Here is a 27,867-nt window from a genome sequence, read left to right as displayed (position 1 = left end):
CAGCTGTCGCGGGAAAGGCGCCCACGAGCACAGGGCGGCCGCTGCCCGCCATGGCGCACTTTCAAAAGAGCCGCACTCCCCTCCCCCGTCCCCGTCCCCGTCCCCCGCCTCGCTCTCCGCGCGCGCGCGCCGCCCACGTGACCCGCAGCTCTGCCCGGCCGCCCTGCAGCTACACAAGATGGCGGCAGCGGCCGAAGGGAAGGGGGCGTGGCATGGCGGCGGGCGCGGGCCTCTCTGGCCGCGGCTCTCTATGCTCCCGGCGGGGCGCGCTCTACCCGCCGCCCCGCCGGCGCTCTATGGTCGGCGGGCGCCTGGGCGCGGCGGGCGGGCCGGGGCGGGCGGCGGGCGGCAGGGGGCGCTGTGGCCGCCGGCGCGCCGGTTATCATGCTCGGGCGGCCGGGCCTGGGCCTGGGCCGCGGCGCGGGGTGGCGGGAGGCGGCGGCGGGTCGGCGCCCGGCGGGATGTTCCGCAAGGCGCGGCGGGTGAACGTGCGGAAGCGGAACGACTCGGAGGAGGAGGACGAGGAGCGCGACGAAGAGCCGCCTCAGGAGCCGGCGGCGGCGGCGGCAGAGGCAGCGGCAGCGGGAGCCGGCGCGGGGGGGGACGGGCCTGGCGAGGCCGCCATGGCCCTGGCGGCGGCGGCCGCGGCGGCGGCGCCCGGGCTCCTGCCGCTGCCCAGCGGCTGCGTCCCCCTCGCCCTGCCCGGCAGCCCCGCGGCCTTCGCCTGCGCCGCCAGCTACGGCGCGGCGCTGGGGCTGGGGCTGGGCTTGGCGGGCGGCGGCGGCCTGGGGGCGCTCCCGGCGCCCGCCCTGCTGCCGCCGCCGCCGCCACCGCAGCAGCAGCAGCAGCAGCAGGGTAATGGGCTGCCGGGGGCCGGGCGCGCCAAGGAGAAGAAGCGGCCGCGGGAGAACAAAGAGGCGCCGCGGGCCAGTCTGCTCAGCTTCCAAGACGAGGAGGAGGGTGAGCGGCGGCCGCGAGCCCAGGGCCGCCCGCCGGGGCTGCGCGGCCCTGGGCCCGCTGCCCCTGCCCGGTGTGAGCCGCGGCGTGAGGGGCTGCTGAATGTTGAGGGGGGGGGGAGGAAGAAAAAAGAAACCTCAACCTCCTTTGCCGCGGCTTTGCGTGGCGCTGGTCGCCATCCCGCGTGGCTGGCGCTCGTGGGCCGTGCGGGACGCTCGGCCTAGCAGGCAGCTCGCAGAAGCCCGCTGGCGTCCCGGTGCCCGCCTGCTCTTCCAGGGTGGTCAGATTAAGCTCCCCGGATGGCTAAAGCTGTTTCCAGGCTCCAGCATTCAGAAGAAAAACAGTTTGGCTGTGGTTGCGTGGGGCTTCAGCTGGTGATTCTGCTGGGTTGCGGCAAGCGCTGCTCTGAGGAGCTGGTCAGCTCATGCTCAGATAATCTGATCGTAGATAGCAGTTAACTAGTATATATTTAAAATAAACAACCCGCACCCTCTTCACACACTCCTTCAAAATTCTTGAGTTCATTGAATCCCCAAAGTTCAGGGCGAATAAAACGTGGAGTTTCCTTTTGTGAGTTTTTGTCTGCAAGGGAGTTAGTAAGCATTTTGATTTCCCCCCACCTTTTTTTTTTAATAAAAAAGATTACTCTTGTAATCATTGGAACTTTCAAATTTAGGGTCACAGTGGAGAAACAGCTGTTACAGGGAGATTCCTATAGTCAGATAAAAGCAGGCCATGTGTGTGCACTTTTGTGTAACTTCAGGCTGTGCTGTGAGTGAGATGCACTTGAAAAATAACAAAAAGCAAGGTAGGCATGAATCTCCAAAGGAACAAACAGTATGGGACTGTTTTTGCCACAATAATGCGAGTGTAAAGTCGCATCAAACTATATTCTTAGTACTTACTAAGTTGTTCTAGGTACAACATTGAGACTCGGTAGGTATACTGCCTAACATAATGTTTTTCAACTTCCCTCTTAAAGAAACTGAAGAAGTTTTTAAGGTGAAGAAATCAAGTTACAGCAAAAAGATTGTAAAACAACTGAAGAAAGAATATAAAGAAGATCTTGAAAAATCAAAAGTTAGAACAGAAGTCAATTCTCCAACAGATGGTAACTAAAATACTAACACTAACTTCTATTAATGGCAAAGATTAAGTATTGTAAATACAAATGACTTGTTTTCAAGATTAATTGCCAGTCTTTTTTTAGAAGATGAAGCATTTAGAGCTGAAATACAGCATGCATTAAGTATGTTCGTTTGAACCTCACAAATGCTGTTCTGAATCTGGTAGGGTTTTTTGAATCTTTCATAAGTGGAAATGAATGTAGAAGGATGAAACTTTTCAGAAAATTTAAATACACAGTTGTCAGAAGACCTCCATAGTTTTTGCATTTCAGGTCTGTTTGTTTTTGTCAGATGAGTTCCTCTTAATAATTAGTTTAGAACTGCAGCTAGTGGTTATCTGACAAAACGTGTCCTTGTAATGCAGCTTCTCAAAAGGGAAAATTACGGGTTGAGCAGTGTGGTGTTCTTTGTTACTAAGTAAATTATTCAAGAGTTGCGTGTTTCAGGAATGGAACTGTAAAGTAGGAATAGTTGATGACTGAGATGATGGCATGGAAGTGTTGGAACAGAGGGATCATTTAACAGTACACAGTCCTCCGTATCTTGGAGTAAAGCCTGGGATTTGAGCTTCATTGTTCTTCTACTGTTAGTTTTTGGAAAGCCTGCTGAGAGTGTAAAGGTTGCTTTTCCTCCTCCAGTTGGTTCATGTACAGAATGATAACCCACTACCCCATGAGCACAAGAGCAAGGCTTATGATCTAAAAGTTGCAGTGATACCTGAATGCATTAGAGTTGAGGATGGTCCCATGTAGAAATTTGCCCTTTTTATCACAAAACTCTAATAACAAATTATTTGTTATTAGAATGCTTAAGTTGTCTGTACAGTGGTAATGGGTATCAGCAGAAGCAGAAAGGATTTCTGTGGCTAACATTCAAATGATCAGTGAAAAGCTGGATCTTCAGTATTGCTTTTGTCACATGTCTATATTATGCTGAGCAAGTCAAGTAAAGTAATGTGATTATTTTTTCTTTTCCCTGTAGCTGGTTTGGATACAGTGCAGATATCTCATGGCTACTACAATTTGGATAATACAGCTTAGATTTGGTAGCTTTATTAAGTATGCATTTTTTGCGAAATGTTTTTACCTGCTACCTGTATTTGAATATTAACCACATAACATAGGGTAATGTTGCACTCCCTGCTCAGGAGAAAAAAACCCACTCCTTTAGAGTGGATCTGTTTTTTGCAAAGATTTGGTGCAGCACAGGCAAGATGCACACTGAACAACGGAATTGGAGAAAAATTGAGTACTAAACAGTAGTTTATATGTAGCCCAGTATGGCAACCTGCTGCTGTTACCTACCATTTCATTAAAGCAAATAATGGAAGTCTTGAGTTGATACGGCTGAAATGTCTCTAAAGAATATCTTATACTTGTTTGAACTGTTGCTTTGTAATTACTTGCATAAGAGGCTGTGTGAAGGTTGCATATATTATCTTAATTTTTGGATTTCCTTACTTTTTTAATAGTTGGCTGTACATAGACTATTTAATGGGTTTCAGATGTTGCTTTGCCAGGTTTCATTTCAAGAGGGTTTCAGTGACTAATAAAATACACTTTCTGTGTTGTGATTATGTCCCTAAACAATGAACGTTTAGCATACTTTGAGTTGTTAGATCTTAAAAAATGTTTTTGAATGATCTTTACAAAAGAGTGAAAGGTGGCCTTTATTGTCTTAACAGTAGAACCACCTCTAGAAAAAACAGGACTGATCAAAGATATAAGTCAGGAAGATGGGACTACAAACAGTGAACAAGGTGAAGAAGAAATGGAAGTTGAAAGTGAGAAGGAAGAAGAAAAACCAAAAGCTGGTGGGGCATTTTCAAGTGCTCTGTCGTCACTGAATGTTCTCCGCCCAGGTGGGTTTTTTGTAATATGTCTGATATATCGAGAAATGCTTTAGCCAGCAGTTACAACAGACTGGTATATTTGAGGGATTAAGAAATATTTTTTTAGCAATGTAGCCAGCATCTGAGAATTCAGGAAACTGCCATTTTCCAAGGCTGACCAATTTTGCAAACCTTGTGGGAGAAGACGCTGTAGTACGGAATGCTTAATCTTCATGTCAAAACCAAAAAATTATCTTTCAACACGATAATAAACTAACAGAATTTAGATCCAGGATAGGTTGCTCAATGTGAATTTTAACTGCTTTCAATTAAAATTTTGTCTTCGGTTTGAATGTGTCAGTTACAGGTCTAAAAGGTACCTCAAATGTTTTTTACTTTTCTCTGTATAATGAGGCTCTTGTCAGGCCCTGAGACCAAAGCAAACACTGTGAGAAAATATTTTTTTAGGCAGTTTAACTACTTGTTAGCTATCTCGTGTGGTTGCCTACTTGCCAGTACAAACTTCCTCTGCCCGTCTGACTGTATTTCACAGAATGTAATGATATGGGAAACTAGAGAAGGAATTTCTCTAGTTGACTTTCAAATCATTTTTCCATTAAGGGATAATTGCAAAGTAGTGCAGCATGCATATTATTTCATCTCCTAAAGATACTGCTGGTTTGAGTAGACTGTCATTTCAAGTATAAACAGAATCTGAACTTTAATCTTTTGTGTGTAGCTAATCAAAGTAGTGGTAAAAATTCTTGATGTTTAAAAAAACATATTTTTGGAGGGGCATTCTATTTACAATAAATGCAAGTTGCATTATTATTATTACTATTTTTTAGTAGCAATTTTGATGGTTTTTTGGTCTGCTTTTCTTATTCTTCTCAACTGTACGATCTTCTATTATCTTTGTCCTATTTGGTGTCCCTTTGATGTCTAAGCTGTGGTCATCTTTTGAAATGGCTGGGGTTTTTTTAATGCCTCCCCTTTCCCCCCACCTGCAAATAATAAGAGTTAGGAGCAGTATCAGATCAAGGAGTGGTGTAGCCAAAAACCTTAATGTCGTCTTCCCCTTGCAGTAGCCAGCCCCTGTAAAAGGCTTCCTTTTCTCTAGGAGTATTTCCTGCAGGGACATCAGGCTGTTTTGCCATGAGCTGGTGGAAGCAGAGGAAGTTGTTTTGGTAAAAAAAATCCAACTTGAGAGTTATAATCTGAAATGCTGCATGTGTAACTTGCTTGCAAATATCTCCCCTCTCCTGCACATTCTATGTTGTTTGCAAAGAAAAGTTGATAGGGTGGCAGAGATAAGTAATAAGGAGTCATAATACCTGTTCGGTTGCAGTGGTTGTTTAACAGTGCAAACATCTATCTCTAGGAGAAATTCCAGATGCTGCTTTTATTCACGCTGCTAGGAAAAAGCGTCAAATGGCTCGCGAACTTGGAGACTTTACACCTGTTGACAGTGAACCAGGTAAAAGCCGCCTTGTTCGAGAAGATGAAAATGATGCCAGTGATGATGAAGATGATGATGAGAAGAGGAGGATAGTTTTTACGGTGAAGGAAAAATCCCAAAGGCAAAAGATTGCTGAGGAAATAGGTAAAATCTTTTCAGAAGGACAGTTGCATAGCTGATAAATTTTCACACTGTTTTCCTTGCAAGTGCTCCCTTTTAGTGTTTTTAAACAACTCATTTTTCAAACACTAAAATACCTATCAGGATCACAGAGTCACAGAATGGCTGAGGTTGGAAGGGACCTCTGGAGATCATCTAGTCCAACCCACCTGCTCAAGCATGGTCACCTAAAGCATGTCGCACAAGATCGCGTTCAGGCAGGTTCTGAGTATCTCCAGAGTAGGCAACCTGTTCCAGTGCTCTGTCACCCTCACAGTAAAGAAGTTTTTCCTCATATCAGATGAAACTTCCTGTGTTTCCATAATCTATAGATCTAATCTATGCAGCATACAATACTTAGATGTAAATCTGGAATTATGTTCTAATATATATATACATACATTTTTTAAGTACTACATGAAGAAATCGGCTTATAAAATTTTGGTGCACAAATGAAGTTCCGATGCTAGAAACACACAGTTTTATCAAATCTTACGCAAACTTGCACTTAGGAGCAATTATTATGTGATTAGTATTGGTCCTGTGTTTTAGGAAGTGTATATAGTTGTCAGAAAGAGCGTTTGTTCTTCCATGTAGCATTCTGCTTGCTGGCAAGCAAGTAAAATAATCTTTGACAAAAGGAGAATTTATAAGATGTAGGCTTATAGTATTAGAAAGCTTTAACAACAGTAGATTGCAAATACCTCCATTGGATTTTTGAAATGAAACATCCATGATAATACTTCAGACTAGCATCCTTAGTTTCTTGTGAAGAGAGAGGGAGAATGCACTGAACTCCATGTTCCCACTGGAGCACGTCTTTCAGCATGGCCCTTATCATGCATATATTATCTTCTCCTTTTTGTTACCCGTTTGTTTTACTCGGGTTCAGGTATTGAGGGAAGCGACGATGAAGCACTGGTGGCAGGGGAGCAAGATGAAGAACTCAGTAGATGGGAGCAAGAACAGATACGGAAAGGAATCAACATACCTCAGGTATATATTTAATTGTGGACCTTTTTTGTTTTGTTTTTGCATATACTGCCTAAATCCATTACAAACTTGGGTAGTTTACAGAATGTGGTTTCAGCTAAGAAGATTAGTATGGAATTTCTGATATTCTTTAAAATGAAGTGTGAATTTAGATTTTAAGTGTCCAGTGGTGTTTTTCTTTAGTCTCTGTTCTAGATTAGATATTGATCATTTTTGTGCTGTTAACCAGCATTTTTTTGCAGCTTAGAATAGAGCTAGAATAATGCCACTTTGAAAAGACTTTTGTTCCTGTTTATCAGTGGGGTGGTAGAGTCTGTACTGTAACAGTGTGCACTTTACAGTTGCTGCCTTGTGTTGCAGCATAAACATAGAGCTGGAATTCGTAGCAGATCTTGCTGTATGTTGTCTGTACAGTTCATTTAAGTCCTATTGATAATTATGTAAATTGTATCTGCCTATGTTTTTCATTTTGCAGGGTCTGAGACGTGAATCAGATTAAGTTTCTTCCCTTCCTTAAAGTCTAATATAACATGATCACATGACATTTTTCTGTAGGTTCAACCAAATCAGCCTGCTGAAGTGAATAATCTATACTACCAGAACACTTACCAGACACTGTCTTATGGTTCATCATATGGCATTCCATACACTTACGCTGCATATGGATCATCGGAAAACAAGTCTCAAAAAACAGATAATACAGTTCCTTTCAAAACTCCCAGTAATGAGATGACTCCTGTTACTATTGATTTGGTAAAGAAACAGCTTAAAGACAGGTAGGACAGACCATCTTTCTAGACTTAAAGACCTGTCCCCTAGCTTTCTGTTCCTCAGGCACCTTTTAGTCTCGGTGAGCAAATGCAGAGTTTCATCGCTGGAAAAGTACCGACTGACACATCCATTAAAAAAACAAAAAAAACCAAAGTGAAGATGACATTGACACTTTGTTCGAAAATCTCCTCGGATTGCTTCTCTGGAAGTGAAGCTTTAAATATGTGGCCATTGATCTTGTTGAAGACAGGTTTGAGTTGCATCTTCTGGACACTGCACAATCTTATAGTCAAGAATTGAAAGGCCAATGAGGTCTTTAGCTTGTCAAGTAATATTCTTTTAAACTGTAAATCAGATTTTTCCCCCGAGTGGGTAAAGAATTTAGATTTTTTTTTTTTTTTTTCTTTTGGTTTAAACATTGTAATCTGCTTGTCAGGTACGGAAAAGGTCCTACTGAATGAACAACCCAGCTGCAGGGAGAAATCGTTTGTAGTGAACAGCTTGCCTTTTACTTGTCCTCAAAATTGGTTTGTATGCCCCTTGTAGTGTTACAGACTTTGTTAGTCAGTGATTCAAGTTACTAGAGGAGGAAGATGGCTTTACATGAACTGCAGTTTGTATACTTTTTTTGATAGGGGAACCATAAAACCTTCTTTCCTGCTTTTCCTTTAAGGTCAGCCTTGCAATGTTCTAAGTGCTTTCAACTCCTGTGGAAGCTTGTAGGAGTTAATTAAGCTGAGTACATTGCACTGCCTAGCTAATTAATTTAAGCCATTAGCCTTGCTATTAAGGTAGAGAGGGGAGAAAGTGGCAAGCTAGAGAATGTGTCTTTAAAATATTTCCCATATATAGACCTGGAACTTGCAATGTGTGTTTAATATCTCAACAGTCTGAAGTACATAGACTTTTGGATGTAAATTTGATATTTATTCATTGCCCCTCAGGTTGGACTCTATGAAAGAATTGCACAAAGCTAATCGGCAGCAATATGAGAAACATCAGCAAAGCCGAGAGGACTCTACCAAGGCAATTGAAAGATTAGAAGGGTCTTCTGGGGGTATTGGTGAACAGTATAAGTTTTTGCAAGAAATGCGAGGGTATGTCCAAGACTTGCTTGAGTGTTTCAGTGAAAAGGTAAGGATGCAAAAACATTCATCTTTTTTCAATTTAAAAAAAAAATAGGGAATCATAGTACATGCCAAACAACGCAGCTCCCTTTTTTCAAAAGTCCCCTGAGAACATTTTCTTCTAAAGGTTTGGTTATTCAAGTGTTGAAAAGATAACTTTTCATCGTGCTAAATTAGCTATCAAAAAAGCTCTCTTTTACAGTAGGACAGACCAGTGGTTTCCTGTTGAAACGTAATGCTGACTTTAGATAATCTAAAAATGTTTTTAGGCTATCTATCTTTAGCATTATGGTAAATGATACGGCACTTGAACTTCACTCAGATTCTGCTTTTTGCATACATTGGGTATCAGGTTAACAAATAGTTGGCCAAAAAAAATGGGGTGAATTACAACACTGCTAGTTTCTGGAACGCTTTATAAACACAGTAACAAAGGTTCATATTTTGTGTGTTATTGTAAACTTCCTCCTGCCAAACAATTTCACATGTTTGGTAATACTGTGGTATCTGGAGGAAAAAAGTTCTAAAACTACTGTTGCTGGCTGAAGCCACCCAAACATAAAAGTATGTCTTTGTAGTACAATCCTCCTGTGTATTTCTAACTTGAAAGCTTAGTCTCTCTTCCTTATGCTATTCATTATGATTTAATTACTTAGTTTGATGTAAATAGTTAAATTAAATGGGTTGTTTTTATATGAACTTTTAAAATCTGGTAAATATTTTAACTCATTACAGAAACTTTAAAATTCAGTTAGCATACAGACTATTTCTTTGTTATCTTCTGACTTACGTGATACAGTAGTACGGTATTGTCTTACTATGTTAGCTGCCAGAATTACGTGAGTTGAGTAGTTAAAGTTACTGTTCTCCTTCACTTATCTTGGTAGGGGAGGAAGAAGAAAACAGAAGCATTCTGGTTGCTAATCAATTATACAGTAGTTGTCCAATATTAATGGTCTTGGGAAATACTCATCTTCAAACCTGTAAACTAGAGAATCACCATCAGCCATGAACAAACCCATGGAAGTGTGGACCAGTTAATTCACTCAGCTCATTGGTTAGTTATAATAAATGCTGTTCATTGAAGAAGCAGTATTCCTGAGCCTGTATTGGTGCTAGCTAATCATGGAAAATAAAAATGACTTCTTTGCTGCTCTATCAGTGCTGGTGGCCCAGGTGCCTAAGTTCTTATTTAGAGATAACTATTCATATTTTTGCTTCTTAAATGAATTTGTATTCCAGAAGACAAGTGAAATACCTGTATCTCTATTCAGCATTTGTTTTTTAAAGCACCTTTTGTTAAGAGTTCTGTTGTAGTAAGTGTAGGCTGTGCATGGGTGTTGTCTGTATGACTGTCCACACTGTCTTGCTAAAAATACTTTGTTTAAACCAGTTGTTTTAAAAAGCACCATTATGGGCATAAACCAAGCCTTTTAGTCTTCTAAATTTCATATAAACCAGGGAAGTTTACTATTACTAATGTTACAATTGCAGTTCGGTTTGTAGAAGACCTGTCTAGCTATACTAGGAAATCAATTCTAGCCATAATGCAACAGATTAGCTGCTGATAGTTCAACAAACAGGCTTGCTAAGTTGCTTTCTTACAGTGTGCCTTTGATCTCCTGGTGGCTGTTCTTCTAAGGGTGCTACATTTGTACCCTCCAAAAATACCCCAAATGCCAGTCCCGTGAACTTTTTTTCAGATGTGCTTTTTATCAATCTAGTGCTTCTTAAGGGCGTTCAGAGTTTTACTGGTTTCGTTTGGATGTTGCTGAAGTACCTGTATGCACAGTGAGTTGCAGAATTAGGCTGTGATGTGATCAATTTAACTGGAGCATTACACTAACTATAAAATTCTATGTATTCCTCACTTCTTTGGCCATATAATCTGTTTTGGAATTCAGTACTTTCAGCATGATGAAAGTACTGTGAAATTCAAAAACAGTAGCCCACAGGACACAGCAAGTTTTTGTGTTTTTTCTTTTACTTGTTTTTTTTCTGAGGAGGGGAGGGGGAACAAAAGTAATATTTTTTATTATTATTTAAATAAAGTAATAAAATGCAATAGGAAGATAATCTTCCTGTAGAGGTAAACTATCTTCAACTTTTCTGTAGAACCTGTGGTACTGGCAATTTTGCTATTTAAAGCAAGTGTCTGTGTGTGGTTACAAATACACATAGGCACACCACACAGACATTTGCTTTAAATATTTTTATATATTTATATAAAATATATATGTGTGTGTATATACACATATATGCAGTGTGTGTGTGTGTGTATATGTATGTATGCATTAAAAAACCCACACTTTTTTGTATATATATAAAAAAATAGGACCTTCCCTCGTATGATACTTCAGCGCTTTTTGTTTGTTTTGTTAGGCCTGGTTATGACCATGTTAGTCAAATTCACATTGATAGTGGCCTGGTGAGAAAGTGTTTTGCTGAACAAGCACTAATATGATCATAATACACTTGTCACATTCAGAAAGAGTCCACTCTCCTAGAGTTTTTATGTATGTTCATTGATTGAGTTTTGAAAAACAAGAAGTATTATTGTAAAGTGGAGTTTCTTCTCCCACCATCTTATTTCTACACCCCTTCTACATGTTTAACTCTTCATGTCCCATCCCCTCCCAAACCAAACAGTTTTGTTTGTGTTATTTTGAAGAAATTCTGAATGTTAGACTTGAGTTGCTCATTGCTAAAGTGCAATGGAGAGTATAATGAGGAAACTATTGTGCAAATTTTAAAGACAGGCAATAGAAATGTCAAATCTTGTATGTTTTTTTTCTTGTAGATTATAAAAATCAATGGAATGAAGGATACTTGCACGACCAGTAGTTATGTTGTCAAAATTATGCTTTTTGAGAAGGCTAGAAAGTGCTAATAGTGTCTTTGCTTTTTGAATCTAAGAACATACAAGAGATAGGGAAGGACTAAACTTTTCTTAGCTAACCTTTGACAACATGGTTAGGTGACTGTTATCTACCTGCAAAAGCAGTCTTTCAGAACACACTGTGGGGAATTGTAGGTTAAAGTACTTTGTGGTCTAAATGTTCTGAAACCTTTGCATTTTTTCTCTTACACTGTTTACATTGATAGTAAATTTTTTTTTAAAAAATCAGTGATTTTAAAGTATCGACTAAACTAAACGCAATGATTGAATGAAGATTGTAACATTATAGTAGGTAGTGAAGTTGTCAGTTGCTCATCAACCACAGTATTGACTGTAAAAGAATAACTTCTAAGTTTCTTAGGTTGTAAATGGAAAATATTTTTAGTAGAGTCACATATTTGAATGTGTAGCTGAGTTTTAATGCTGAGGCAATTGTAGAAAGAAACTCGGGGTGGTTACAGAAAAAAATCTAGGTGTTATTTCAAAAAAAAATTTAACTTTTCAATTTTAGAATTCCCTTTAGATATTTACAAGAAGAAACTTCTGTGACAAACTACAGTAAAACTAATACATTGTTTGACTGAATCTGTTTTCAAAATTGTATTAAATTCTGAATTTAGACTTCCAACTCTGGGATCTTCCCTCTTTCTCTTGTCTTCCTCAGCACCCTATTCTTTCCCCTAAAAACATCCTATATATTTGGAGTTGGTATGCAGTTGCATGCATTTTTTTTTTTGGGGGGGGGTGGTCCTTGTAGTTCAACTTATATCCCAAAGAGCTAATAATTTTTTGCTTTTAATATCTTCTCTGATTTATCATTCTTGGATAGCTGAAATGGCCTGCACATATAATCTCATAATTTTAGATTTTGCTGCAGGGGTATTTTTAATATCTAGTGATGTCTTGTTCTAAATTAGATCAGCAAACTATTTATTATTTTATTTTCTTATTTTAAAAAAAATCCAATAATCTTGGATGGTAGGCAGCAATGAAATATTTGAGCTAAAAAATGGAAGACTATGGACTAAACATATGTCTTGCAGGTAAGGAGAACACAGCATAAGTGTTCATGCCAAAAACAGCTGAATTAAACCTTTCCAAATTAAGAGTTTGTGAAAAGTTCTGTGTTACATTTGAATATTTGTAATGATCTAATTTCAGCTTGTCCCAAGAAATGAATCTGCAAAAGTACGCAGCAAATCTGCTATCTAATGTCCAGAAATTCCTAGTTGCTGTGATAGATATTTTTGCTACAGTTGCTACTAAAATTTCATCTACGTTTTTTAAGAAAGAATAGCAGATCTGATTTAGCTTAAGTCTGTATCAAAGGTTATACCTAATGCATAACTCACAAGAATTGTACGGTTTTGATTTTAATGACAGGCTTGAGTAGAACTTAATTGAATTGAAGTACCTATTGGAATAATGTGCTAATAAGTGTAGCAAAATAAAACCCACTAACTTCAGGAGGTTAGATTTATGCCTTTCTTTTTCACTGCATAGAGTCAGACTGTTTTCTCATTAAACTAATAGAATGTTACTATACTCTGGTTTAAAAATCAAGTGGAAATAATGGGGTCTGAATTGTAACGATTAGCTTGGCACAATACTGAAATACAGTCAGAAATTCACAAAGAGTACTTGAAATTACATTTTACACTCTAAAACAATTGTCCTACTGTGCAGACTCATTCAGTCAACAGAAATTACTTTCAGAACATTACTGCTACAGTTCAAAGCTACCAGCATTGTTAAATGCATGCTTTTTCTTCAAGTTGAAAGGTCCAAATGATACAAACGAGTAAAAGAAAACACTTTGTGCTGCTAGAAGTACAGTGACAGCGTTATGCTTCGGAATAGTACGGTACCCCAGAAAACTAAGCACCTGAAGAATTTGATATTACGTAGTGTGTTGTATTTTTACAGGTGCCTCTGATTAATGAACTTGAATCTGCAATGCACCAGCTGTACAAACAGCGAGCTTCCCGCCTTGTCCAAAGACGACAAGATGATATTAAAGATGAATCTTCGGAGTTTTCAAGCCATTCAAGTCAGTCCATCTTGAAGGTTTTTATTATTCATTAAACAACCTTGTTACTTAGTATGGCTTAATTTAAATGTAAATGTTAAAGTATGACTGTCTTAAAGCTTGTCCTTTTGAGATGGGTAGAAGCAAGTTTAGATTAAAAGTGTTTTGATCTGTTTTGCTTTACATTCAAAGCTACTCTAACTCTGACTTCATCTCTCCTTTCTGTCAATCTTAATTATATTTTCTCTTTCCTAGCACTCAAAATGTATGAGTAGTGGTGGTGGTGATAGGAGTAGCAGCGTGACTCCGGATTTTCTGCTTTTGTCAGGACCTTTATTTTGAGCTAGTTGAATTTGTAAATTTCCTGTAACATCTACAGCTAATTCTATACAAAGCCATGAAGAATTGTGCTAGAGAGTTGTTTTTTTACATTATTCTGTAGGCAGCTGAAGTATTTCACTTTAGACATCTAACTATTAAGGATTTGGAAGAGGCTGTCACCATTGTAAAAATGAGACAAATATAAAGTGATCCTGTGCACAAAATATGTCTTAAAATTAGCCAGTTAAAACACCCTCTTGTTGTGAGTGTCAGGATAGGGGATTCTTACTGAGGAGTTTTCTTGTGATGATCCCTCTTCATTATGTAAAACTCTACAAAAATGTAAACAGTAACTTGGATGAAAATACACATTCCTTTGAGGAGGAACATATAGTCCAGCATTAAATGATGGGTAGATGTCCCATTAATAGTGGTCTCCTTTCAGTTTTGGAGAGCCTCCTGTCTTTAAAAATGGATATCCTTCTGGGCTACTGCTGACCTGAAATTCAATAATAAAAGCTGTTTCCTAATCTGTTGTGATGTGTGCAGAGACAAAGTTTTGTAAATACCATTACAAATAATTTACTGAGCTTGTATTAAAGCTTTAGCACATCAGAGCTGGTTGTTCCTTTACAAGAATCGTGAGTGTAAATGCTCCTTTTATTTGGAGCCCCAGGCATTACCTGCAGCCCTTGCAGTTTAACCATGAAAATGCTGTTGTGAGGATAAGAAGCCTAGTGTACTGTAAACAGTTTCTTAAAAAAAGCTTAAATGGATTATGTTGGAATGAGATTGTGGGATAGGAGTAATTTGTCATTGTAGAGGTTGGGTTTTAAAGGGCAATATTATCTGTATATCTGGGAGTCCCGAGAATGGACTCTCTTGAAATAGTTCAGTTCTGTCCTCTAAATTATCACAGAAGCTAGGAAAAGATGCCAGTCTGAATTTGATGTTTGTTGCAGACACAGGCAATCTGCTTTTCATACAATGTGTCAGAATATTACTAATGGGCTAGAAGTGGATTTAAATTTGTCTGCCAACTTTTTTTTTTAAGACATGTAGCTCAGCTTTGAATAACATTTTAAAACATTGGACAAATGATGGTTTCATCTATATGTTAAAGTTTTTAGTATTTCTTTTATAGAATTATAGTAATGACATAGATCATCATTAATGTTTTTTAATGATGGATTTGTAAATAAATTTAGTTAGAACATGTAAATCTACTCCTGTAATTTGGATAGGCATTTGCTTAAATTTTCATATTTATATTTTAATGGTTGGACTTGAGTGCTGCCTAATAGTCATTCCACTTCTAAGAATTTACCTGAAAAGGATAAACTGGAAACTTTTTTAGGCCTGCCTGATGGTTGCTCATCAGCTTCGCTGATCAGCTGTATTGTTTTCTGAGATCACAATGGCCTGTATTGAATTGCTGGTTAAAAAGGGGAGGGGAGAGGTGTTTTTTTTTTTTGGTAGATTTTGATGCATTTGAGATTTCGGGTAATCTAAAGAATACAAACTTGCTTTTGGTGAGCGATACCATGTGAATAGATTTCTGCCTTCTCTGCCTTCATTTTTGTTCACTTTATTTTCAAAAGATGTATATGCTGAACGCATTTATGTAAGCAGCATTTTTTTTCTTGGACCCTTCAATTTAAGCAGTTTCTATTAAAACTGTTTACTTTATAGTTGAGCCTTGTTGTAAGAGGGACAAGAGTGAAGTATGGTGAAAACAGTGTTCTGTTTAAGTGGAGATTTTCCCAAACTCCATTACTTCCTCTTTTAACCTCTAGACTTCTGAATTCAGACTTTAGGGTGCATCTTTTTGAAAATCTCGAGTTTCTACTTCAGATTACAACTCAGTGTTGAGTAGGTAAAGGGTTCTTATGAAACTGCCTACAACACATTATATAATTGTGGGCAAGCGTTTTAATTTTCGTCAATATAATTTTACAGATAAAGCACTGATGGCACCAAATCTTGATTCTTTTGGACGAGACAGAGCACTCTATCAAGAACAAGTGAAGCGGCGGACTGCAGAAAGAGAGGCTAGAAGGTAGAGTGCTGAGGTTTCTTGTGCCTTAGACTCTTGGCCAGCTTGCAGAATACGATCACAAGTGGTGCAGGTGTCCTGTGTGACACACTAATGCAGACAGGAAGATCTGCTCCTTTCCTAGAGGGCTTACAAACTAGACAGAAGCAATAGGGAAGGGAGAAAATACTTAAGCTGGCATGCTGGGCAGGGGTATCCCTAACTAGCCCCTCTTACCATATAAAAGTACTAAATAAGTGGGCATTTTAAGTAATGCTGGTTTAAATCACTGAAAGAGAATATAATAAACTCATTCAGTATCCACATGATCTCTCCTGGTTTCTTTTCCTCCTCTTCTTGAGACAGCAAAATAGTCAAAGTCGTTTTCACTCCTTACATTAGAAGTTAGGACAAGCTTAAGCAAGTCTGTTTATTGTAGAGGAAACAATGTAATAGCTGTTTCATGCTGCTGCACCTTTTCAGAGCCCGTCGTAGGCAAGCAAGAGAGCAAACTGGGAAGATGGCTGATCACCTAGAAGGCCTTTCCAGTGATGATGAGGAAACTTCAACGGATATTACGAACTTCAATATGGAGCGAGGTTAGAAAAACTGCTGAGGCTTATGTAATAAAATACAGAAAAATCAACTAAAAAAGTCAGCTCAGAAGCAGCCTCACATATATATATTTCACCATATTTTGAGAAAGTCTGGGAATTTTTCCTTGCTGGATCATCAGTGTGACTGAGATATTCCTTTATGCCAGCCTGTTGTGCAGTTTGCAGATAACTAAATATCTGTAGTGAGATGCTTTCTATTTCATTCAGGCCTACTTTTGTATCTTCAGTGGATACAAAGTCTTCTTTCCAGTTTGGAACATGATTTATCATTCTCCAAAAATCTGCTGAGAACTGGTTATATGCTAACACATTATTTTGCTTTACATGTAGAATTTTGAAGATTTCAGTGCTTTGGGAAACTTTTGTTGCTTGTGAGGAAGTATATTCTGGAGTTTTGCAAAAGTGTCTAGAAGTGCAGTGACAGCATTTTTATAGATTCTTGTTACAGCCTGACAAACTTTGCAGAAGTTAAAGCACAATGTTGACTATAAAAGATTGCTGAAAGATCTTGTAGTGTGGACAGATTTTAAATTCATCTGCAGTTTTATGACTAGTTTGCTCAAAGCAACTTACAGTAATTATGCAATGAATGGAGTTCTAAGTTAAGCTCATGCCTCTTCAGCATTGGGGGAATTGCAACACTGAGATTTTTGAGAAGTGCAGATAGTTTGATGGAACAGTCAGCTTTAACAGTAGCAGATAAAGGGAAATGGAATGCTAGAGGTTACTGTGAAAGCAGTAGTGGTAATCCTATTACCTTCTGATCTTGAACCTGAGTACAATTATTACCATCTCTCATTAAGGAGAACTTAATCAGATTAGAAGAAATGCAGAGAAGAGGAGCAGTGAGAACCACATCTGCAGGCTAGTTAGTATGTGTGTGAGGAGAGATGAAATGGTTCTGGACTAGGAAAAGGATTGCAGAAGTGAATGGGGCTTTATGGTACTAAAAAAATATTTGGAGATCTAAGAATATCTTTTTTACTTTACAATGTGAGAGTTTAAGGGAAATGAAGTGATTGCATAGGTTTAAAGCAAATCAGTCTTCCCAGAGACAAAAATGCTGAAGTCAGTGCTGTAGCTGGTTGCGGAGACACAAAGTATGAACAGATTAAGAGAAGCATTTAAATGAATTGTCAAGGAGTTGGATCCTTCAAAAGGGGAAATGTTCTGCATACCTTTAGTTGCTGGTCCACCAAAATTGTGGATGCAAGTAGAGAGCTGCTTTTATAAATAAAGCATCTGTTCAGAGTTGTTAGGTTCTATAATTCACTTCACTAAGTTAAATGATACAGATAAAAAAAAATTCAGTGTGGCCGAATTGCTTTTTGTAACTTGGTACTTTTATGTGTATGAAAGCTTTCTTGTAAGAGTTTTATCAGTTCTTGAGTAAGTATTATATTTCTAAAGCTTTTATTTATCATTCATAGCTCTTATGTTAGTCCATAATCAAGAGTGAGCTATAGGGGACAGAATGATGCACTTTGGGTCTGCTAAATTTTTGGAGACTGAGCATCTTTTTTAGATCCCAGTGTGAAAAGTGCGTTTGCATGACATAATGTTCCCTCAGCCCTCTCTATGCCTGTTGTGTGTACTGATGTTAGTTGTGTGCTGGTAACTGCTGTAACTTAACATTTAAAACTGCATGGCCGCAGCAAAAAATAACTGGCTAAAATAAAACTAACCCAGGGAAGTGCAAGAGGCAAGAGGAGAACAATACAAAGAAACGAGAAAATATAATACAGGGGAAAAAAATGGACCACGTAGAAAACTGTTTGTATGATAAAACAGAGCAAATATGCTAAGGGACTGTAATGGTTGCTCAGTGCTAATGGATATGTCATGTTCAGCAGCTTAGTGTGGTGTCTGCCAGACCACTCTGCTGGAGTGCTGATTCAGTCAGCTTGTCTCAGAGATGCACTGCTGCACTTGGATAAACAAAGTTTTAGAATAGTTTGGGTTGGAAGGAACCTGGAGTCACCTGTTCCAAACTGCCACCCAAAACACAAGACTAGCTTTGAAGTTAGGCAAGAGAATAATGTGGATCTATATGACCGCAACCCAGTTCATCACCAGTCCAGCTGCTGGTGGATTAGAAATCATTGCATGAGGTGTTTGAAACCTAAAGTTTAAAGTTTTGTGATAAAACAGTATATGTTGTAGTACCCATGTGCTCACTTTGAGGAAGAAGTAATAAAATCTTTAGAATAGAACATGATGTCTTTCATGTTGGCAGCAGTTAAGTTTAGTTTCACAATCTATCTTGAAAGAGGTATTGCAGGGAAAAGGTGATTAACTTGTTAACGGTGACTTTATTTTCCTCACCAGATCGTATATTAAAAGAATCCAGCAAAATTTTTGAAGATGTTTTGGAAAGCTTTTATTCCATTGATTGTATTAAGTCACAATTTGAAGCTTGGCGTTCAAAATACTTTGCTTCTTACAAGGATGCTTATATTGGTCTCTGTTTACCAAAGCTGTTTAACCCTTTAATCAGACTTCAGCTGCTTATCTGGACTCCTTTGGAGGTAAGGTCCTGTGCACACAACTTTCACGTAAGCTTTTGTATAGTAGTTCTTTCACACTTGTGCAGAACAAAGTGAATTGCACCTTTGACATATCCTTCTCTTAAATGCATTTTCTAGGTATGAAGTTTGAAACAGGTGCCTGTCTTAAGGTGATGTGCTTTTCTGATGAGTTTCTGGGCTGTTGTTCCCTGTTTTTTGTTTTTTTTTTCCCTGATTCCTAGCAGATCAGAGTTAAATTTAGCACATGAAGGAGTACTGTAGACCAAAAAGCCAAGCAGCTTCTTCAGTAATACATTTAAATTTAAAGAATACTTAAGTGAAAATAGTGATTTTGGAGTATTTAAATCCTCCCCATAGTATCAGTGCCCAGTTATTAAGACAGCTTGGGAGAAGCAGCAGAGCACTGCTGCAATCTGGTATCCCTGGCACGTGTTTGTTGTCCAGCCTGCATGTATGTGCTGACATGAGTAGCCTCAGGACAAACAGTTCAGGTAACTTGACTCCCACTTTGTTCTTCTTTGCAGTGAAAGCCCTCACAGGGTATTTTTGCAGCAGTCAGTAGCTTATTTTCACAGTACTTTTAGGAATTTACTTTTTCTCTGCTGTGTTGTCTTTTACTGGGGATGGGAGAAGGCAGGTCAAGGCACAGTGCATAAGCTCTGTTTTGTTAGGCAACTAGACTAATAAGGCAGATTGTCTTTTACCCCTTTTTAATGGCTTATCAACTTAGCAGCTTATTCAGCAGCAACTTCTGCATATATCTCAGCCTGTCTCAAATGATTGATTCTCTCCTTTCTTCAGAGGTGTGCTTTCTTAACCATTAAGAGATTATTTGTAGAAGGTGATCTTCTACCACCTCTGCTCTGACTGCAGAGGGAGGGAAGTGAGAGTCTTCAGAGGGTATTCAGGGTATTTACTGTGACTAAACGAGGGGAAATCTATGAAAGGTGGCCTCATTAAACTTAAACTTGCTTTTGTGAATGCTCCCTTCTCCATGTTTTACTTTTAGGTGAGTTTCTGGGCTGGCAAAACAAGCTTAAGTTAGTTGGATACAAGATACAGGATCCTTGTATCTAACAGTTTTCACTGTTTGTTCCTCCATTGTGCGTTACTGTCTCTATTGAGCATCTTGTTAAGTTAGAAAAATTACAAGGTGTTCACAAAAAGATCTTTTAATCCAGGAAGTATAATTTCATAATGTCTAATATAAATAGACCATATTTCTCACTTTTCCCCTAATCTGTGGACTCTTAATTGTCTCAGGTATAATTAGAAGTTAAAATCTGTAGGGTAACATCTATCCAAAAAAGGCAGTCCTATTTCTGCTGTTCCTCTTGCATTAGATCTAGTGGTTGTGTGGTTGCAAAATGAATTGGTTTATTTGGGTGACCTATGGAAAATTAACCTTGCATCCCATCCTCTCTCAGGTTTTGGTTGGGAAAAATTGTTTCTCCATTCACTTCTCAGGAATCAGGCTTGCCAATGTTTCTGGAGGAAATAGCAGTGCTTCAGAAGTGGGCAAGCCAAGGCAGGAGGTGAAGTAACTTGCCAATCCTTACACCAGATTCCTTTGGTCTAGGTATAGGTGAATATCTGACACCTATAGAAAAAGGACTGGATTTTCGAATTGTTGTGCTTGCTTAGAACACTTTGTAAACAACTTTAAAGCAGTTCTGTCCTGGTTATTCAGTATATCATGCTTCTGGAATTCTAACAGGTTTAAGGCTCCTTTTTTTTTTTTTTTTTTTTTTTAATAAAATTGTTGACCTCAGATCTCTGTTTTGGAATCTGACCTCTTTTCAATTCATTTTATTAGGGCAAGTGTCGAGATTTTGAGACTATGTTGTGGTTTGAATCGCTGCTGTTTTATGGCTGTGAAGAACAGGAGCAAGAAAAAGATGATGCTGATATTTCTCTATTGCCTACCATTGTGGAGAGAGTTGTTCTGCCTAAATTAACAGGTATAGGTTTTTTTTTTTAAGTACTTGTTTATGGTTTTAGATTTTACTTGTTTATAAATTCTTGATTGTCCTGTGCATCTGACTGCCTTACTACCTGTTTCTGAGTACTTGCAAAGTTGAGCAATCCTTTAATCTCTTACAGTGATTTCTGAAAATATATGGGATCCTTTTTCTACAACACAAACATCTAGGATGGTAGCAATTGTACAGAAACTAGTAGATGGATACCCCTCAGTGGTGAATGCCGAAAACAAAAATACACAAGTAAGTTGTTTTTTGTTTTCTTAAATATCTTGAATAAGCTAAGGAATTTGAATATATCTTGTAAGACACTATATTGGAAAACACAGCCTGTTATTTGATGTTCTGTTGGTTAGTTGTAGAGAGTCAGGTAGTGGCAGTAAATTAGGAGGAGGAGGAACTTAGTCAGTGAAGTCTGCCCAAAATTTACAGTAGAGATGAAAGGAGATATGAACAGTACAAAGGTGTAGCCTGTGATTTGCTTTAAAGGTCAGCTATAATAGCTAGAATTTTCTTTTTGGATATTTGTAACCTTTTCAAATCTGTTGTGTCATAATTTGCTTGCTTTGTTATGAACACAAGAACTTACGTCATAAGTTCAAGTACTACGCCTAATGTGATGTATAGAAAAGCATTGCCTGTAGGAGATAGGTCAAAGCATGCATGTATGTGGGAAGTTAGCTGAAGATTAAAAGGACATAAGCCTGGATTTCGCAATAGTTAATTGTATAGTGAAGCTTAACTATAAGGTTAAACATAACATTGACTTCAATTTTTATGAAAAGTATGAAATTTCAACTCTAATTTTTAATTATCATAGGCTTCTGTAATACTTTATTTATATGTATGCTTAAGTATGTGTACCTTTTACTGTTAGTTACAAATATACTTTGTTGCTTTTAAAATCAAAATTTCAGTGGTTAACTACTAAACAGTGTTTTGGACACTTCTTTAGAAAAAACAAACAAAACATCTGTTTCAGATGCTTCTAAAGGCATTGTTGCTAAGAATGAGGAGAACACTTGATGATGATGTATTCATGCCCTTATATCCAAAAAAGTAAGTTTGCTTTTAAATACAATGTTAGACCTCTTTATTTGCAAGTCAGTGCCTTTCTTCCATAGGTGCTAGTTTTTTTTCTCATACCTCTGTATGGTTCACTGGCTGGATACAGGAGCAATATCATTACCACGCTGGGAGGATTAAGCAAGGACAGGCTGGGTGGAAGAAGGAAGGGAGTATTTATACAAATGAACTGCGTGTGGGGAAAGGAGGAAGTCAGCAAGCTTCAAACAGAAGTGGTCTTGGTTCTTCATTAAAGAAATCTTTTGCTTTCCAGCATCTTAGAAAACAAGAACTCTGGTCCTTATTTGTTTTTCCAACGTCAGTTTTGGTCTTCTGTTAAGGTAAGTCAGTAAACACATTTAGTAAATTTTTTGGTCTAGACAGTGTAGCAAAAGGTATCATTCATGTTTTTGGAAAATGATAGTTGAAATTTTGTTTTAACTTTAGCTGAAAGAACTGTACAGTATGTAGGATTCTTGGCCTTTGATAATGAACTGTGCCATCTTTAAAAGCTTGCCAGAGGAAAGCACATCCTTCTAAACTGTGCATTGTGGCTTTACTCGGCATACTCAACAACCCAGGGTTCTTTTTCTTTTTTTTTAAGATGCCATTGTGCTTGTCAGAATAAAATATGCGATGCTTTTATTGCACTTGTGTGAGAATGAGAGAGTTTGGTTTGTTTATTTTTTAATAGTGTGAGAAAGTTCATGAAAATAACTTGGCTAAAAAGACAGTTTTATGTCCTCTTTTGTAAATGTTACTATTTGTTGCTATTTGCAAAGTGAGAGAGCAGTTGTAATCCTAGTTTCTTTGAAACAAGAAAGAGTGTGGAAGAAAGCCTGTGTATGTGGAATGGTTACTGTGGAGTTTTCAAAAGTGTTTAAAAACCTATAGCTCTCATAGTGTATTTCAAATGAAAGATTAGAAAAGTGAGTGTATGAGATCAGTGGGGATTGTGCTGCTGACCTCCATGATCCTGCAAACAGAGCTCTCTGGAATGCACAGGATTACAGCAGTGAGAGAGACTATTCTAAATCGGTTTGCAATCACTTCATTTCCTTAGAAGTATTTGGCATTGATTTTTTTCACTCAAAAATAAAAACGAACTTTTTCTTAGAGTAAAAAGTGCACAAAGCTCACTTACTGAAATGCTGATTTTAAGACAAACTTAGTTGTTTAGAGCTTGTCTTTCTTTTAAGTGTGAAATTGCCTGCTTCCGTCCCTATCTATTGGAGCCTTGGCAGTTCAGAACTACGCATAGTGTTGTCCCTGCTTTATTTTGGAGAAACATTAAAATTCATATCTCTTGTGCTAGCAAGTCACTTATAGCATCACAGAAGAGCAGAAATAGAAGCTGGGGAGGCAAGCACTTGTTTCCTCATGATCTGCCTTAACAGCAAACTGCTGGCAGTAGTTCTCTGCAGGCTATATGCCAGTGGGGAGTAAGAGCCATGCAGCATGCTCAGCCAGCACTCCCCTTGCTGACAGCTAGTTTCTTTTGTGTCAGCAGCTTTTGGAGATAAAGGTATGCCAACAGTGTAGCTGGGGACTTGACTTACAAGAGGCTGTAAATTTGCCCCCAGATGGTATATGCTAGGCCCCACTTGACTTGAAATTGACTCTTAAGTTTTATAAAAAAGCTGGCTTAAAACATGTTTTTGCTGATTCCTTTTGTAAAACATGAGCAAAATGGAGATTGTTGTTGTTGTATGAGAACTTGTAACACTGTGTCCTAGTACTTTTCAGGTGCCAGTATATTTTGAATAGCTTTGAAGCTATCAAAAGCCACGTTTCCCTTGTTGACCTTGGCCATAGTGCTGCATTTGGGGAGGCTCTAAAGTGCTGTTTGTCAGTACATTTTAAATACTTATTTTCCCTGTATTGTATTTTCAGTTATTAGGAAACTTTCTCCAGTGGTTTGGAATCCTTTCAAACAAAACTCTCCAGGAATTGTCAATAGATGGTCTGCTAAACAGATATATTCTTATGGCTTTTCAAAATTCTGAGTGTGGAGATGACAGCATTAAGAAAGCTCAAAGTGTAAGTAAAAATGAACAAAGTATTTTAAATACTCTCTAATTCAAAAATTCTATTTGATGGGGAAGTGTAGTTAAAACTTGAGGATACTTTTGAAACTCAGCCAGTCCTGGCTTTGTTACATTACAATGTCAATGGAAAAACAGATATATGTTTTAAAGACACCAACTAAAGAATGAACCTTTCCTGGTTGTTACCTGTAGATAATGTAGGTGTAGTATATGTCTAATGTAGGAGTAGTATATATCTTAGTGTTTTACCACTTGGATGTTGGATTTTTGTTGCAAGTTTTCCTCTGATTTCATGTAATTGGGCATTGTCACTGCAGTCTTACTTGGCAGATTTCCCAAATCATGTTGAGTAGTTTTTAATAGTTGGTTAACTTTGTTTTTTAACCTAATTTCTTCTGTTATGTCTAGGTAATTGCTTGCTTTCCTAAACAGTGGTTCACTAATCTAAAAGGAGACAAGACTATTTCTCAGCTGGAAAACTTCTGTAGATACCTTGTCCATCTGGCTGACACAATTTACAGAAACAGCATTGGTTGCTCAGATGTAGAGAAAAGAAATGCAAGGTAATTAATATTAACTCAGTTACTTTTCTTGCACTTTGTTATTTGGCTGATGCATACAAACATCAGCAAGTGTCTCCATACTGCTGCAAGTCTTCTAAAAATTCCTTTGAATTCAAACTTAATGTTTTTACGATATGATAGATGGGGCTTTTTAAGGTGGTAGAGAACAGCAGCTGCTAGAAGTTATCAGATATTCAAAATACATTTTGCACTACTCCTTGATGTTCTTGATTCTGGAAAATTTTGTAGTTACTGTTTTTGGACTACTTTACCCTCTGAACCTGTTGTTGATTCCTGCGTAACAGCTTCTGAATTAAAAAATATGCTTTTGAAATAGTACTGTATGAAAGTACTAGTTTTTATGCAACCTTTTTTCCCTGTGATATGAGTCTTTTTACTTCCAAAATGTAGAGACAGGAATTCCCCTTGAAGCATAGTGGACAAAAATCTTGGTTAAGGATTTTTTTTTCCCCTGGTATAGCAAATAACTTAGGTTAGAGCCTCAAAAAATCCCTTTTTTTTGCAGTTACTATGTTGGTGGTTGGACATTTATCTGTTTCTAGAGTCACTTTTCAGTTTGGCATATGAATCATCCAATTTTCAGGAAAGTAGAGCTTTGTGCCACATCGGGTCATGCTGAAGCTACTTTTTATCCACTCACAAGTTACAGCTCAGAAGTATGTGACTGAAGTACAACAATAATGTCACATACCAATTCGATATAACGTACTAATAAATTTCCCCATATGATCCAAACCCAAAATAGACCCTTTATTCCTTTCTTTTTGAAACCAAAATGTCTAGTCTAGCATGGTACAGGAATTGAACTGAAGAACTTGGGAGAGAATCCAGTAGAGAATAAACTTTATGCCTTTTGACAGCCAGTTTCTAAATAGGAAAGAACTTTCTTTACCAGCTGAACTTGTCTCCTAAAACTTGGTAAAACTTTGTATTGGAAGACTAATAGCCAATTAATATTTTTTTTTTCCCCTCATGGTGATTTTTAGTTTAATTTCTGTGTTCCAGCTTCCTGCTATTTTAAATCTTTTCTCATTGCCCCATTAAGCAGATGAAATGAGTCTGCAACAGAAGAACAGCATTGTCTAATGGAAAGATGTCATGTCTATTCATGTGAAAACCAGTGCAGTTCTGTTTAAACACATGCATTAATTTCTGCTGAGAGGACTAATGTTACTTTCCCAAATTTTAAGTGCTTTTTTACAGATCAGCTCTGTTCACTTTTAATTTTGGACCTCTAGTATTGTGTGAGTCTTAAATTTAATCTCTGCCCTTCCTCCAAGATACTAAAACTATTCTTGATAGCCTAGGAAGTTGGACAACTCCCCCACCCCATCCCTCTAAGCAGTTTGTTCACTCTCAGCTACCTAGATTGATCTGAATTGAAATGCAGGTTTTGTGGCAAGCTTCTTACCATTGTAAGGCATGCGTGAATATAGTTGAGAGATTGGCTTGGGGAGTGTCAAAAATTATTTGTTAAGAGCTGTGTTTTATTTTATGGTACTGTAACTAATCCATGATTTTTTTCTTTAGACTGTACTGCTTTTAGTATAAACCAAATGCATGATTTAATTCCTACTTCGCTTTCTCTTCAGAGTTGTTATCCAAAACCAAAATTTTTAATTTCAGTACATAAAGTTGATAATCAGCTTTCTTTATCTGGCTAAGCAAGCAGGGTGGAGGGTGATGTGAAATTATCTGAAACTATTTGCTGTACACATTCCTACTTAAGGTTTTAGGGAAGGAAGGAAAGGAGATTCTGTTAAAATACTAGTATGTGTACAGTATTGTTTAGTTTCTGTATTGACTTTTCCTTTTCCTCTTATTTAGGGAGAACATAAAGCAGATAATAAAGCTTCTAGCAAGTATCCGAGCACTGGATCATGCTGCGACAGTTGCAAATGATCACAATGTAAAAGAATTAAAGATTTTAATAGAAGGGAAATAAAACTTTTCTGACAACTCATTTTGAGCTTTAAAACCATTCCTGATGTGTAATTTATGTATATATGTAAAGTTTCTTAAACTGTAAAGTATTGATCCTTGTTTTAATACAAAGTGCATTCTTATATACAGCTTCCTGAAAAAGAAAAAAGAATTTTGATTTCTTTCCAATTAAAAATGGAAACCCAAGATTATCATCTTTCCCGAAATCAGATTTTCATCAAAGTTTCTCAAAATCTTGTTTACAAAAAACACTTCGTACCCTTGACTAGTAGTCATCTACTCTGTTAATTGTTCCATGGTTAACTGGAATGTGTATAATATATTATGTGTAATACAATGAGTGCATATATTTATACCACTGTATTACTTTCACACTGGATATAGAGATCTTTTACTGTTGAAATAAACTTTTCATCTGCTATAAGTTCCTCATTTTGACAATAACATGATCATATTATTGGTCAAAAGGGCTGGGAAAACATGTGAATATGTGAAAATCATTTCAAATAGAACCTGACCTTTTTTTAAAAAAAAAAAAAGAAAAAAAGAAAAAAGTCTGTGCTGGACTCAAATTGGAATAGCTAAGCTTTGATTAGCATTCAGAATATGGAATTTTTAAGACTTCTTAGGAATGAAATGGAAAAGAGAACCTGAATCAATACTTAATGATTTCTTTAACATAGGCAGACTATAACTTGTGATTAGTGCACAAGTATACATGACAGCGCTTACTAATCAAACTAAATTTCATTTTGGAGGAATAATATTTCACCTATGGACTCCATCCTAATTTCTTGTACAAGATGGTTAAATCTACTGCTTTTTGTTCCCCTCCCTCCCCCTTTTTTTTATAACTTCGTATGTGGAATTTGTTCTTCTGTTTGGTATAGCTGAAGATGTCAAGCCAAATGAAGAAAATTACATCTCCTGTGATCTGAAGTATTTATATTGTAGTAAATACTTCAGATGTTATACTTCCTGCTAAGTACACTTAAGAATACAGTGTTATAAAATGTTTAATTCAGCTGTAAAGAAAACCCTTTAAATATATGCTGATTTCCATCAGAACACTAGTGACTTGATCTTGGGGTCCCAGGAAGAGTAACAGCTGTAACAGCCTTGGATTAAAATCTATTTCTAGGTGTGCCCTACTTTATTTTGGAAACCGTAGCAATAAATTGGCATCTTGAGTAACATAAAAATCATTGTATATTATGCTCATGTCATGTGGTATAAATGAGTATATGAAAAATGTACAATTTGTAACATGCACACTTCATTTGGATACTGAACAATTGTTTTTCTGATATGTTGGGATTGATGGAATATTCAGAATATCTGCTTTTAAAAATTGTTTCAATAAACTTGTCTGTCAAGGAGCTGTTGCAGTA

The 27,867-nt window shown here is 37.9% G+C and overlaps 1 protein-coding gene across 1 annotated transcript; it reads left to right on the top strand.

Annotated features, from left to right (window-relative positions):
- Positions 1-418: 418 nt before the first annotated feature.
- On the top strand, positions 419-27,867 carry PAXBP1 (PAX3 and PAX7 binding protein 1). The gene is made up of 18 exons (XM_062598456.1): positions 419-960; positions 1,940-2,068; positions 3,769-3,945; positions 5,297-5,518; positions 6,426-6,529; positions 7,082-7,302; positions 8,242-8,431; positions 13,250-13,373; positions 15,633-15,732; positions 16,192-16,307; positions 18,654-18,853; positions 20,670-20,814; positions 20,957-21,078; positions 21,818-21,894; positions 22,175-22,241; positions 23,794-23,940; positions 24,357-24,511; positions 26,360-27,867. Exons 1-18 carry the CDS (start codon positions 462-464, stop codon positions 26,475-26,477), a joined length of 2,913 nt encoding a protein of 970 aa, XP_062454440.1. The 5' UTR covers positions 419-461; the 3' UTR covers positions 26,478-27,867.

Source organism: Rhea pennata, chromosome 1 (assembly GCF_028389875.1).
Source record: "Rhea pennata isolate bPtePen1 chromosome 1, bPtePen1.pri, whole genome shotgun sequence".
Lineage (NCBI taxonomy): Eukaryota > Metazoa > Chordata > Aves > Rheiformes > Rheidae > Rhea > Rhea pennata.
Note: the sequence above shows the minus strand (reverse complement) of the source record. Positions and strands in the feature narration are given on the sequence as shown.